The sequence below is a fragment of the Glandiceps talaboti genome, chromosome 22 (assembly GCF_964340395.1).
Source record: "Glandiceps talaboti chromosome 22, keGlaTala1.1, whole genome shotgun sequence".
Taxonomy (NCBI): domain Eukaryota; kingdom Metazoa; phylum Hemichordata; class Enteropneusta; family Spengelidae; genus Glandiceps; species Glandiceps talaboti.
Genome location: NC_135570.1, coordinates 2,540,001 through 2,555,930, shown reverse-complemented (window position 1 = coordinate 2,555,930; position 15,930 = coordinate 2,540,001). Strand labels below are relative to the sequence as shown.

General features: G+C 37.1%; 1 protein-coding gene across 1 annotated transcript; it reads right to left on the bottom strand.

Annotated features, from left to right (window-relative positions):
* Window positions 1-337: 337 nt before the first annotated feature.
* On the bottom strand, window positions 338-13,020 carry LOC144452194 (SPARC-like). Its single transcript, XM_078143240.1, has 6 exons — window positions 12,800-13,020; window positions 3,805-4,036; window positions 2,837-3,064; window positions 1,978-2,197; window positions 1,405-1,553; window positions 338-909 (listed from the first exon to the last, which is right to left on the bottom strand). Exons 1-5 carry the CDS (start codon window positions 12,869-12,871, stop codon window positions 1,406-1,408), a joined length of 900 nt encoding a protein of 299 aa, XP_077999366.1. The 5' UTR covers window positions 12,872-13,020; the 3' UTR covers window positions 338-909; window position 1,405.
* Between the last annotated feature and the right edge of the window lie 2,910 nt (window positions 13,021-15,930).

Here is a 15,930-nt window from a genome sequence, read left to right as displayed (position 1 = left end):
TAGGAAGTTAGGTGGTCATGACTAAATCACACAGTGCTAGGTGGTCACATTACATCTGTAGGGTTTTGTGTTTGAATGAAAGTTAAAACACACAGCGAGGTAGTTATATTTTTAAATCTAAACCAAAAATACTGCAATATTATCAGAACATGACATCTAAAGATCGCAGCATGAATTTTTATAAAAACTCTCTTCATATGCAATGAAGTGGAGTATACCCTGTTTATGAACCAAGTCTGTTTGCCAGTGCATGCAAATGTCTGTCTGTCTGTATGTATGTATGTACATCCGTATGTATGTATGCATGTACGTATGTATGTACGTACGTCCGTATGTATGTATGTATGTATGTATGTATGTCTGTCTGTCTGTCTGTATGTATGTATGTCATTCATGAATGTGTGTGTGCTTGTGTGTGTGTACATGCACAGGGAACGAGTTAAGAATAAAAGTTATAAATCTTTGCTAATCTTAAAATCTATAACCTTCAGAAATAAAATTTCACAGTAATTTTGACAAACAAGACGATGAAATACATATTATCATTGACTATTTCAATATTCTGCCTTTCATGACATGTTGACCAGAACATGTCCCAACTATAACACTGGTCATTTTACAGTACCGCTAATTTCAAAACTGAATTTTTCATCTGGACCCTTGAAAGTAACTCTTCAAATTTACCCCACACCAAATACGTTAAACACATATTTTTAAGAGCACCAACAAATATCTGTGGCTAAAATATAAAATGGAAAAAAGTAGCACCATTGGTATAAAAGATAGTATTAGCTGTCCCCTCTTGTGAGTTGATGTAAATAATGAAAACAAAGTATCACTAAAAAACACCACTAGAGGGCGCCTTAGCACCTGGAATCTGCTGGACAGCCTTCTGTGTGATTTCTGCCTCTGCAAATCAAGAAAATAATATTAACTTCAAAGAGGAATATAATTATCATGTTCCTAAACAAGTAAGCTTCTGGAAAGTACATTTTGAAACACCAACAGCTCATCAAAAATTTAACATTCCCTTCTCCCTCATGTTCCAAAACCTTATAAGTTAGTTTGATTCCAATCTACCATGTCACTGAGTTGTGTCACAACAAACAAACAGACAATAGTTTTCTGCAAAAATTAATAAAACAGATAAGAAGACTTAAACTTTTTTAAATAATAATGGATTAGATATCGGAAACTAACAATATTATGGAATGCTATAGATTGTGTTGTATTTGAAGGCATTTACACTTGGAAATCATCAATATTTATGTTCTGCTATTACATATGCATGTATCAATTTGTTCCCATGGCAAAGCCCTCCATTGAACAATGAATGAGTAACTTGTATCAACTTTCGTTTCACACACACACACACACACACACACACATATTGCATAAACTGACCTTAATCCAAGAGGAGACAGTCTGCCCATTCTTCCAAATGAATCAGACCATCGTTGTCAGCATCACAGCGTTGCAAGAATGGCTTGGTGCAGTGCTCTAAGTGTTGAAGAGGGGCACGCAAGTCAACCAACTCTCTGAAGCTCAAGTAGCTGCAAATACGAAACAAAAAATGTTAGGCTCCCAAGTTTTTGCTAAGGTTTCAGATTTTCACTAACTAGAAATGTTCTTGAAATTCTCAAGAGTTTTCCAAACATCATCATAAAGCTAAGCAACATGACACTAATAATGCTTCATATTCCAGTTATCAAGGTTCCGGTCATTTTACAGGTAAGCACTGCAAACAATGTGGCAAAATGAGGACTACAATTTTCATCATGACTGCTGATTTTATGATGATGAATGAAGTCATGAACAAAACAGGAATTCAAGCACCGTGGAATTGAATTACAGACCTTTAACATATAATCTAAACACATTTGTACACTACTAGATTTTATTCTCCCTTACTCTTCCAGAGCTTTGGAAATATTAGTAACTTAAGGGTCCTTTATCAATGCAAGTCATGTGACCTACCCATCGAGTGGATCAACATCCAATTTCTGGAATCTCCAGTATGAGGGTCTCATGTATGGTAAGCGGTCTAACTCAGCCTCTTCCTCAACTTCCTTCTCTGGTTCAGTCAGACCACCATCTTTTTCGTCCCATTCAGCCATCTGCTTCATGATTTTACTGAACCAATCCCGCATACGTAGTGGGAATTCCTCCATTTCATCTTCCATGCATGGTTTCATTTCTGAAAACAAAGACAATTTATCCATCAAATTCTTGTAAAATTATGTAAATTTTGTAATTTATCACATACACCTGTAGCCAAGTTATTGTATGTATTGACCCCTAAAGATTACATAACTTGACAGTAATACTTAGGAGATAACTTTATTTTAATCTGTTGTCTTATGTACTTACACCACCATTGTGGTTTACCGAGGATTGACCCTTGACCCCTGGAGAACATTAAGGCCAGGGTTTCAACCCTAGATTCTCTAGCATTACTATCATCTATCAATGTAGCATATAACTTAAGTTTTGGCTCCATTCATAATAACACTAATGCTGAAGAATTTTTTAATTGAAACCCTGGCCTTTAAAAGTTATGGTGCTATTAAACACTAGAGAACCTGATTTTGAAACCCTGGGGTGTTGTTGACAATGGCAAGTCTACTACACTAAACCATGTACAGAGCAACTGCTGAAGAAGACAAAGTGATAAATTTAGGCAAAATATATGAGGTAAAGTAATTAGACTCTGAGTTTGGAAATACTACAAGATACAATTCCAGAGCAAGGAAACAGCATTTTTTGGTTCTATGTATATCATCAAACCACTGATGTACTAGTACTCTAGTGTGAGTAATAATTTTGAGAAAATTACCTTCGCAACTTCCAAAGTAATCAAGTTCAGCATCAGCCATTGTCTCATCAGCACACTTCTGACGGTAGAATTCACATTCACTATGGTATGTAATGTTGTTGGTGTCACATACAAAGTAGTCCTCATCCTCCTCAGCAAAACATTCATCAACACATGAACAATATGGCTGCATACTGCTGTCAACAAAACAAGTCATACCAAGTGGACAATCTAAGTCTACACATGGGTCTACAGAAAAAAAAATATGAGAGATATTCATTAGCACTCACGTAATGTGTACATCATTTCATGTGAAGCAGTGTTGCACTTGTCAAACATGTCAATAGCTCACAGCTTGTGCCTTTGGACAGAACCTGAAAACATATCTTTTCAGTTGAGATGTAATTGTACAGTGCCTCTGAACATTAGGTGTTCAATGGATATTGACGCTTATAAATTTATTGGTTGATTGGTTGGTTGGTTGATTGATTGATTGATTGATTGATTGATTGATTGATTGATCTTAGACATATAAACACAATCAATCTCTACATTGAATCATGGGTCAACATGTCAGAAAGATGCTATAATTTATTCAAAATGAAAACTTTCTGAGGTGATGTATTTTGCAATGATTAAAATGAATCTGTATACTCAATTGACTTCAATATATGGATCAAATTTGTCATGAAAATCAATTTCTGTGAAGACTACAGCTTGATATCATCAAACACTGCAGTCATTGTATTCATTTTTTTGTCCATCTTTTGTCATTTGTTTTGTTTCTCTTACTCTCAGTCACTATGACAACTACCAATTACTATTTTCCCTTCAGCTCTTTCTGTGTACTCAACTTTGTCTGTCTGATCTGTCTGTATGTCTGTCTGATCTATCTGTCCTTCTCTCCCTCTTTCTCTGTCCATCTGTCTGATTTTCCCCACCCCTTCCCCACCCCCACTTTATTTCTGCAAAGACAAATCATATCTTACTATTAATTTCATTCATGTATCCTTTAATATTTTCCTCTTCCTCTTCGATCTCCTCTTGAATCTCCTCTTCGATATCCTCCGCCATCTCAGGTTCAAGGATATCATCTTCGAAACGGAAGATCTGTTCATTTTTGTATTCTAGGTGGTCCAAAGCCTCCTTAGCTTCTTCTTCAAAACGATGTTTGTTATGTTTCCTCTCATGCCGTTCACGTTTGTATTCACGGTCATAATCCTAATCAGAAAAGAAAAGAAAATATGAGTTAATTTATCAGTAAAGTCACTTCTAAAATTGAACCATGATAAAGTAGTGTGACACCCTTTGACAGCTGTAGTTGAGTAAAGGTCATATAGTAACTGAAGAAAATTCTTCGGCAGTTTTATTACAAGACCCTAATATATGTCAGTCTTCATATTCTCTTACCCTGACAATGTGTGTAATCTCCATAACAACAGAAAATATTGCTATATGCTAATTTAGTGCTTTAGTTTTGAAAAAAAATGGAAAACATGTACACTCTATAAATGCTTGGGAAGAAATCCTATAATTCATGGGGAGGAATGCCACACTGCAACACACCACACTGTACCACACCACACCACACTGTACCACACCACACCACACCATACCACACTGTACCACACCACACCACACCACACCACACTGTACCACACCACACCACACTGTACCACACCATACCATACCATACCATACCATACCACAATGTACCACACCACACCACACCACACCATACCATACCATACCACACTGCACTGTACCACACCACACCACACCGCACTGTACCACACCACACCATACCATACCATACCATACCATACCACAATGTACCACACCACACCACACTGTACCACACCATACCATACCATACCATACCATACCACAATGTACCACACCACACCACACCACACCATACCATACCATACCATACCACACTGCACTGTACCACACCACACCACACTGTACCACACCATACCATACCATACCATACCATACCACAATGTACCACACCACACCACACCACACCATACCATACCATACCATACCATACCACAATGTACCACACCACACCACACCACACCATACCATACCATACCATACCATACCACAATGTACCACACCACACCACACCACACCACACCACGCCATACCATAACACACATACACTACTCTAAATGCTTGGGGAGAAACCCTATAATTGATCTGTATCTGTATCTGTATGTGATAATCCATTTTGGGATGTTTATACATGAACACAGTATACCAATACTCTATAAACCTTTGGGGAGAACCGGGAACCCTGATTATTAGTCAAAATCACAAAAATCCAACCTTGCATGCACTGTAAAGACTTGGGGAGAACTCTGATTATTGGGCTGGAAAGAATCATGCAAAAGGGTGTGAAATCCACTTCTATAAATGCTTGGAGTCCCTGCATGCTATGCAGATAATTATAACCCTTCACATTGTACAGAATTACACAGACAGTTATTTTGCATGTATAAACTATAACCACATTCTAAGAGTTTGCAAAAGTTTCTTAAAATTCCTACACTGTTTCATTCACTGAACCCAATAAGATTAAAATCAGAATCAGTCACAGTATTTCACATTGAAATAAAGTCCAGCTAAAATATTTTGAGGGCATTAATGCATTTGTTCCACCAACTTGTCAAACAAGAATAATATTAGTTGAAGTATATTGTTGTTTGGCAGCTAGTGCAGAGCAGTCCCTGGAACTAACTTACACATACTTAGTGCAGGCCACCGACTTAATGGCACAAAACAGCTGACTTAATAATTACAGTGCAGGCCATTCCACAAAACAGAGATAGGATGAAGGAACAACAAGTTGGTACATAATTTACATAACAATATCTTAGACAATTTACATAACAATAGCTTCTCATTTGGTATGTTAAGTTGGTTTATTACCAATTCAAAGTTTAGGAAAGTTGTTCACCAACCCATTGTGGGAGGTACATCTCTACATTCTCTACATTTAAATCCCCAGGGTTTGAATTAATTAAATACTTGGCTTCCCAATGACAAACATTTGCAGTAGAGTTGAGTAGAGTAGACTAAATGCTAATATAATATCTCTGTTCCAAGTAGTCTTGCTGCTAGACTCCATGGGCAGCTATTCTGCTCACTGTGAAGGTGACTGTTGCTACTGAGGGCACTTAGCTTGGGCTATCACCCTTGATTGCACCTTTCCATAACAGAAGAAAACCTGAGGTCACTAGAAGCTAGACTATGTTCCAAGTTACCATTTCATACACATATTAAAATACTACAAACTTAAATTATAAGCTTTTTTATTGAAATTCAAGTGAAAATACTTCTAGAAATTAATGTTGACATCTGCTTAACTTTGATAGCATAAAATCCTTTTCAAAGGATTGTTAGCAATTATCAGTTTATGTCGGAGTTTCCTAAAACATTGATTTCCTAAACTTTCATCCTTGACTTCAACCATAGACAGTGGAGGGGCCCCTCCACTGTCTATGCTTCAACATGTACTCCCCTTGTCCCATAAGCCATCTTAGTACTTCAATGTGTACTCCCCATGTCCCATAAGCCATCTTAGTACAAAGTAGAATATAAGCAACATGTCTACACTGATAAGGGCAGAACCAGGGGGACATATCTTGCTGTCTACCATCAAAGCAGACCATATCCTACATTGAGTAATTGTCAACCAGCTCTTTGGCAGCTATGATTTATGTCTTTGAAGTCACCAAGTTGCAAGGACACATTTATACACAACTGACCTAATTTGTAAGTTCAAACATCATGAAGTCATTTGAGACCAGAAATCCCCTATACTGTATACTCCTACAAACTATTTCTTCTGTTATAAGTTTCTTTTAGAGTTTATTTGTAAGTACATTTTTGAAACGAAGGTTAGCTGGGCATATATTACAGTCTGTGCCACTGTATGAGGTAATATATACCACCCATGTACATACCATTTAGGTGAAGGCCAGGACCCATTGACATAGATCAGCTTGAAGGGATAACGTTTCCTTCTCATGACTGACCTTTTAAAGAATTTTCTTCCATCGATTTAGGACACACTGAAACTGAGATTGTCACGTCTAAAAGAGGTGAAATTCTACCGTTTAAAAGCCATAACCACCAACTACTTTACTTCTGAAGTTATATTGTTGATATTGTAATGAATGAAGTGTTAAGAAATGTAGACTTTTCAAGGATGGAAGTGTTTGGGTTACATCTGGTGAAAGCAAACCACAAACCATGGTTAAGATTAATGGTTTACAAATACCAGTCTGGTACATTACAACGATTGTATCGGTGTAAACCAAGGAGAATGAATATTCACAGACTCTTGGTTCTTATTTCCAAATGAAAACTTCTACTCCAAGAAATTTCTTGGAAGCAATTATCCTATATTTTGGCTTATATCTACTCAGCATTATAAGTGTGTAGCCCATTGTAGTACACCAGACAAGGCTGGGAAATCTGGGAGTTGCTTCAATGAAATTATTTGACTCTACCAGTCTTCATTTTAAGACAATCCTTAAGTAATATATGGAGAATCTGACTACAAACCCCAACTGTTAAACAGTGTAGCATCCTAATATGACAAATGTATCATAGTTGGACATTATGAAATAAACACTAATTATTATCATTGGGCAGAATTTATCAATTAAGTTTTCGAAATTTTGGTTAGAAGTACAAAATGAAGTCCAGTTATCGCCTTGACGACCAGACGCCCTCCCCCTCTCCCTAAATGAATGAAGTTTGCTTTAATTTTGTGTATGACATCATGTGATTGTCAAAATGCTAACCTTAGTCGTCATTTACTTGATTTACCCTAACCAAAAGGTATGTTTAATACATAATGCTTCTACTCATATCAGACATAAAACAAACTTGCCAAAGACACAGTACAATAACCAATCCAATGAATATGTCTGGATACTTAATTGTCTGTCTGGTTAAATGTCAGGATGTTGGGCCAGACAGAGGAGTGCACACTTCAACAGACAGGAAAACACTACTTCCTTATATGGTATATGAATTTCCTAATATGGCTCTACAACTTCCTAGTGACTCCTGTTTCTATAATCAACACCAGTTGTCTCTAATATTTCAATGCTACTTGGCAATTTTTTTGTAGGTTAACTGAGGTTGGTCGACATAAATCTTTGCAAATCACTTTGGAAGGTCAGAAGTTGGTAGAGTTCAATTTTTCTTGACTGAACAGACTAGAAAGTGGTTTCTTCACAGTTTTCAAATTCTCTACATGACTTAAGTTAAAACTAAAAGACAGTGATACTGACATTAATTAAACTTAAAATCATTTACCAATATAAATAAATTTTTACAGAATTCTGACAACCAAATATTTTCCAGGCACATTGCTTTAAAGTGCTGCATCACTAACAGCAACTTTGAAGTGCTGCATCACTAACAGCAACTTTGAAGTATAGTGCTGCATCACTTACACAGCGACTTTTGATGTTCAAGATTCCACTCCCAGTTAATAGTACACTTAACCCACTAGACTTATCACAAACTGAAAGTTGCCCCCTGAAATACATTAACCCCCCCCCCCCCCCCCCATTCATCAGTCTGTTGAGAGCACTTACCTTACATGAGATCTATTCCACTGACCTAATTGGTAATGGAAAGGTCATTACCCCATCAGTTTGACTTGACTAATGTAATCTATTATGTAAATGAGTAAACTGTTACACAATAGCACAGTATGTACATAATGTTTATCTTAAAACTGCCTTTCTTGTTTTCTTAGACCCTAGAAAGTCTAACAGTTTCTTGATTATTAGCTGTCTTTCATATTGAAATGCACAGGCATGTTTGGAACTTCATTTCACTTGTAAATATATAGAGATTTACATAGATTTTAAAGTCCACCAACAAAAGACTCATAAAAGCATCTCTGCAGCTGCATTCGGTAACTGCAACTGTCCCCATTTTGCCTAGACAGAGAAAATCACCATTATTTTCACTATACAGTATACTGGTAAACTTATAAACTCAATGTAATGAGTTACATACTTATTAGTAGTATACAAGTATGAATCGTTCTGTCTAGATTGTGTTCTACTGTAAGAATTGAATTCTCAGTACCTACAATAGCAATTCTCATCAAATAGAATAAGGTTGACTTATTCTCATACACACCTATACTAATGCATGTGAAGCACAGAATTAAGATATGGTATTGAACAAGAAATTGAATGTTCATATTTTTATGATGCACCTAGGTAGTAATATTCTATTTCAGGTGCTGAGAATGCCATTGTGGGTATTTGCATATCAAGCTGAGAATCTACAATGTCATAGCCTAGAGACATGTCTTGGTGTTACTAACAGTGTGGCATCATCGGAACAGCCAGACTAGTCTAGAAACTATCCGTAGCATTGAATCTTTCTTCACAAAAAGAATTAAAAGCCACAGACAACCGGTGCTACACCAGGACAATACTTGGCCAACTCATAATATCAGTGTTACCCTGGAAAAATACAGACTCCTATATGCATAAAACTATTTTTTATTGATTTACTTATTTCATTAATCCTAAAACTACATTATTAATACATTTGTTAAGAACCAAGACATCAGAAAAATTAAACATTTTGCTTCAATTATTGTACTAAACCCAAATTTTCCTTACTTTATTGGGTTTTAAGCTTTATTTATAGAACATGGATATTACCATGGAGATATGGTAATTAGCTACAGACATTGTTTTATTGACCAATCATGTGTAACCTACTGATAAGCCAGTCAACTACTTGGTTACAAAGGTGTAGAAATGGCTGTCATATCTTAAATCTTGTTGACACACTCTATTATACAAAAAATTAATTATGGTGGACTCCATGGTCAAGGATTGTTTCATCAAAGATTAACAAATTTTTTCATAAATCAAATCAGTTTCTGTACTTTCTTAGATATACTGGTAGTTGACTGTGCTATTCTGTTTATAACTTGAGCCCAAAGATCAGGAATTATGGCTACTCGCTCACACCAATGAAATCCTTACAGAAAACTGATAATCTGTTCTTTGTTTCTTTATGTTGATCATGATGGTTATCACCAAAAGACATTTCATCATGGTTTCACCTGTCTAGCTGTTTTTCAAACCAAACTGTGGCTTATGATAGTGAGACCATATAACAAGCTATCTCTGGGTTAGTTGTTAGTTTGCAAGTAGGGTGTCTATACAATGAGGTATATACCTGCCTGAGACCACTGAATGAAATTTAACAGCTGTCTAGATCTGGCTCATAATCCACTGGGTTTGAATCTGACAATCTCTTTACCCTTAGAACAAAGTGGGGTATATTTCATTTTCAAACCCAATGGATAGCCTCTAGACTAAACTTACTGTGATTTTTTGTCACCTGTTGAATCAATCATTTATAACTTAGAACCACATAGACTTAGTACATTATTGTGTATTCTATCTTACATAAATGTTGCATAACATCCCATTTTATCTAAATCTGAAACCACCTGTAACCTGATAATAGCCTAGTACCTTGAACCATCACCATTCCAAGATAATTATACTCAAGATGGCTGGGAAAAGCACTAGTCTCCTGCTATCCTTATCCTTAGCCTTTATGGAATCTTTCAGGTTAGAGACCACGTTGCCATCGGAGACTAGAAAAGCACAGACTCTGAGCTAAAAACTTCACGAAGATAACCTCTTTACCTCTTTACTCTTTAGTGTATAGGTGTAATTGTGTAGTCCTAGTCTATGTTAGTCTACAGGGTATTAGTCAGTGAAGACTATCTCCATATTCAAAGCCACACATAGTCTCTAGACTAATTCTATGTTATTGTACAATTACTTTGTCTACATTGCTGGATCTGGAACCCAGAAACTTGTCTATGGCTTTCAAATCTACAGATTCTCCAATAATTTGAAATCAACAAGTTTCTAGGCTACTGGATCTGGGACTTCACTGCGTTTGTTGAGATATATACATACTAACATACATCCTGTGAAGAGTGATTTATAGTAAGAGCTACTGTGTGTGCCTAAGGACATAGACACAGAAGTGAAAATATACTGTTGAATAGTTGTAAGGTGAGACTTGGGGTTTTATTTTCAGATTGTGATAAACAAATCTAGCAAGTTCTGTATGTGGTCTTCGATAACAAACCTTTTCCTTAAATAAAGTTATTGGAGCTACTTATATAATTGTATCTGTTTACGGGGAGGTAGTCTAGTTGCTGACGACCATATTCCGATATGTGAAGATAACGTAGTGTAAAATCAGAATATGGTCACCAGGAACTAAAAGGAGAATGGCTGCATCACATTAATTATCCCTGCTAAAGATATCCTATCAGATTCACTAAGGAATATTAAAGTCCTATAACATATTACATGTATTGCGTTTTGTCCCATTTTCCACTAGGAACTTATACTTATAAAGTCTCACATTAGACTGACAAATGTGTTGTTGTTGTTGTTGTTGTTGTTGTTGTTGTTGTGGAGTGTAAACAACAATAAATTTTCATTCCAGTCTGATGTATGATTCCCTTATGATTTCACAGCATTTTGGCCCCTTTTTCTCAACTCTAGAGGCTACTATATCCATAGATTTGAATCTAAAGATCTTTTCACTAAAGAGATTCGAAGCCATCGATCTGCCATGGAGAGCCTCTAGACTACCTTTTCTATGACAAAATCCCATGGAATGTCTGCCCCTTTACTATGGGTATCTTGTCTAATATTATACTATTACAAAAGAAAAATGATAAACATGAAAGAATCCCTATAGGATGGCCATTTTTATCACATCACTGTATCATCCATACTTCCCATCCATCCATCCATCCATCCATCCATCAATCAATGAAGGCCAGGGTTGGCCAGCGAATATTCAATCCATCAGACAGTGAATGCCTGCAGCCATTCATTTACTTTGAAGGGATGTCTCTTTCTCTTCATCTTCAACTGTGTCTCTGAATTCACATTCAAACAATACAAACAGCTGATTTACTCTGCTCTGATTCACACAGTTCAGACTGCCCATTGTTCCCCACTGACATGTCAACCATTCGAACTACTTGAACACAAAAACAAACCCATCAAGGCCAGTCCATAATAATAGAAAATGGTAATTTAGGAAATGGCCTAGCCAATGGAGCCGCTCTTTTACGGAGCAACTCTACTGAAGGATAAAAGAAGCACTGTTCCTCTGGGATTATCCCTCCATCTTGTTTTTGTTCACCTGGAGAAAGACTCCACAGTTTTCAAAGTTTTGACCGATTTTCACGATCACTACCTAAGTTTCACTGTACTGTATTCAAAAGAAAAGCGCACACATCTACTACAGCACATAGTGACGGAAAAGTTGACAATAAAAAGTCCTATAAACTTTAGTAAGGACCCGCACACGTACTTTATGGCCGTTTAGTTCTTGACTTTACACAAAGCAACAAACCCTGAAGTTGTTTATATAAGAAAAGTGCCAGACGACCACACCGTACGAGTTCAAAATAAGAACGGCGTCGACTACTATTGCGACATCCGACTCGACTGTATATCAATTTCGACAGAAGTGATAACAAATGATTGCACGATCGTAAAAGTTGGTATCCTGCCATTTCTCCTTGACCGCTCCCTTGACGTTCTTTAACACAAAGTGTGTATTTCATTCACAAAAGGACACTAAAGGCCAACATTGTTAAAACTTCATCCCGTTCCCCATGACACTCTATCACGTTCCCCTACATTAGAGAAGGTACTGGTCTGGGGTTTCGAGTGAAGAAAGTCTCGAAAGAAGAAATCACGTGCGATGCCCACGATCTTGGCAGGATTCTATAACCATGTACACATGGGGTTATTGATTCTCAGTTGATGTGAACTGTTCCAGAAAAGTGTGCCATTAATATGAAAACGATCGCAAAGGTTACCGTTTCGTTACTTTGAACTTAACAGAAAGTTTTGAAAAACTTACCCTGTCCCTGTCCCTGCCAGCGAACACGCCGACGAGGCAGACTACAAGAACAATCAGAGTAAGACCTCTCATCTTGAAATTCTGCCGTACGATCTAAACAATCAACACTGCTAAGACTAATGGCGGCTTGGTGAGGAGATGCTGACGTGTCCACTGAAATGAAATCTTGGTAGACAGAGAGAAAACTTAGGAAGCCCTTTGAGACCCCAATCGGCTAATGGGACGGCTTTGTTTACATAGCTCCCTAACTCAACCGAAAAACATCCACCAGACACCGGATGGCCACCCCTTGTTTCTTTCGCACAGGTTGAAACTCCAAAAAATGTATGTTTGGGGCTGACAAAAAGGTCTTCAACACATCACTATACAATATTATAAAGTTTTAGTTTGCTTTTGAAGTGTAACAAGATGTTTATTTTCTGACAGTGTAGAAAATGTTTATGGACCTAAAAGGCTCTTAAACTGGATAAGGGAAGAACTGCATGAAGTAGTAGTAAGGAATGTAGAGCCTTTACCACTAGGACAAATCCATTTCATCTGACGGGGGTGACGACTTAAGACATATAATGAAATATTCTTAAACAGTGGTAATTACTCACAAAATGCACTCTCCAGAGTATCTTAAAGTAATAAGTTTAGTGTTTGTAAAGTTTTAAGTTTTGTAAAAAGAAAAAACAATCATTATCGTAACGTCTTAAAACTTGGTACATTCACAGTCATAAAATAGTTTGTGCTAATGCGCTCTATGATCACCCGACCCTAGATTCCTGTGTCTCTAGCTAAATACCTGACTCAATTCTACACATGATTTCACTACATTTACATTGTAGTACGGGGGCGTCGACCCAGACAGTTGTGCACTTTATTTTACGTCTCTTAAATACTAGCCACTGTTTTTGGCAGACTCCTGACTCTGTCCCATTTGTTCAGCGTTGCGGAAACGTGATTGTGAATAGTTCTAAATAGACGTGACGTTCCTGAAACCTGTCTGGTTTTCAGAAGGAATAACATTACACCGCAGTTTAGTCCTATTAAGTGTTACATTATCAGAAATAGATCGCAGAGAAGACTAAAGAGATCACAGAGATCTCAATTCTGACTAGCTCTGGGAAATATGCGCTCCAAGAACTCTGACACGTCTCTCTCTGGATGGGAAAACCAAAATTTAATAACCCCACCCGCTTGGATTACCTGGCGAGGGTCTGATACGTGTAGTCCGAGTCGTTCTCTGCGATCTCGTTCTGAAGATGACTCTATCTCTACGATCGCATTCTGTAGATAATCGAAGCGCGTATAGGCACAGACAAGTAAGAAACTTGTCAGTAGTATAGGGACTGAAGACTAGACCAGACTACAGTACGTAGTGGCAATTTACAGAATCGAGAAGTGCCTTAAATAACAATGTTATATTTCACAAGCAGATTATCGATTCAGCTTTCTTGAAGTTGTGTGAGTGTGTATTATTATTTACAATGTTGTAGTCGATATTCCTATACCTGTCGACGTTTTCTACGATCGTTGTCCTCTCCACGTGATAGATGTGGATAGGATCGTAATACGTACAGGAAACTGGAATAATCCTCATTGCACGTGTACATTTCTACATCAGCAAATTACTTGTATTGTCACTTTCAAGGAATACAACATGACGGTGGCGACTTTTTAATACATTGTCGAACAACAAATTGAAGTACATTTATTACTGTTCTGTGGACTTCGCATTCCACAACCTGTAATAAATCAAACGCTAACTAATGGATTTATAAGGTCAAACCACCACCCATATACTATCAAAACTTAAAAATAACATCACGGTAACACTAACAGACGGTACTGTCAGGGTACTGTTGTCCTCCAGCTTTGGTCGGAAACCTTTGGAATATCGCAGTCAAGGTCTTAAACAACAACAACCACCAAGGCAAAGTCGACCCGTGGTTGTTTGTGATTACATGTATGTGTAGTATGTCATAAATAATTTGGAATTCGGTAACGAACTTGTCCACAAACACGTAATCGCTCAGATGTAATGTATTAAACTTTAAAAGTCCGTGTTAGAAACTCAACTGATAGTCGACTACCGTTGGTTATTAAAACATCGGTAACTTAGTTAAAAGTCATTACTTTTCACTTTTCTTATTTTATTAGGCAAAATAGATTGTTTTAGAAAATAGGATTTTCCTATTCATGAAACGTAATGGGGAATTTGAAAGTAATATAAACAAACTTCTTTCAAGTCTACATTTAGTGGACTACTGGATATTCTTGAGTACTTTGGTTTTTAGTCATCCTTTCTTCATTTACATATAAGTTGACATAACAGTAATTATATTTCGAAAACCAAAATTGTAAAAGACTATTCAAAAGTCAGTAAAGGAAAAGAAAAGTGGCAGATATGACATATTTTTAAAATGGCAGGTGTAAAGTGAGAAATGTGTATCTTTGAGAAAGTTCACGCCTACTGAAAACTAGTCTACAAGGCAAGCCGTGACGGGAGCGCCCTCACACATCGGCCAACGCATCCCACGTCTTTATCGCCGGAGGCCGGTGAGGGCGGTCTAACTAGGGTGGAGATCTCGGGTCTTCAAGTTTTGCCTAAACCGAAAACCTGCTCATTGATCGAGTAGATATGTCGATGTAATGTGTTTGAATTTCAGTCTAAATTCTAAACTTAGAAAAATATCTCAGTAAACTATACTTTTTGCATACTTTTGTTTTATATCACCGCGTGCTCACGTAATGATTGAGAGATGCCGGTAAGGTATGTTTTCATGGCCCGACTGAACCTAGTACTTCTTAAATCTGACGAAATCATTTTTTAAAAAAGACACCATCTGCGGCAGGATCATAAAAAATCACAGCGTCATTGCGATGGTGACCCCCGAGCGCGTTTTGTTTGGTTTGGTTTGGTTCTATTTGTTCTGTTTTTAGCATTTTGGTGTCCACTGCAAATTTCAAAAACTAAGTGCGCATGAACGGTTTGAATAACGAACTGTATTTTCATAATGACTATATTGTCTCAATTTACCACAAATAATATCTACATTGCATGCAAGAACTATATATGACTTCTGTCCGCATAAGGAACAAACCATCTTCACATTTTGACCTAAAAGTGCAAGGAACATACATGC

What these genes read in the sequence shown, in the direction of transcription:
- LOC144452194 (XM_078143240.1), bottom strand. Translation starts at nt 12,871, where the DNA reads ATGAGAGGTCTTACTCTGATTGTTCTTGTAGTCTGCCTCGTCGGCGTG. An exon ending in CTGGCAGGGACAGGGACAGG is followed by an intron (nt 4,037 to 12,799) that starts GTAAGTTTTTCA and finishes TTTTCTGATTAG; the next exon opens with GATTATGACCGTGAATACAA. An exon ending in GATGTTGATCCACTCGATGG is followed by an intron (nt 1,554 to 1,977) that starts GTAGGTCACATG and finishes TCGTATTTGCAG; the next exon opens with CTACTTGAGCTTCAGAGAGT.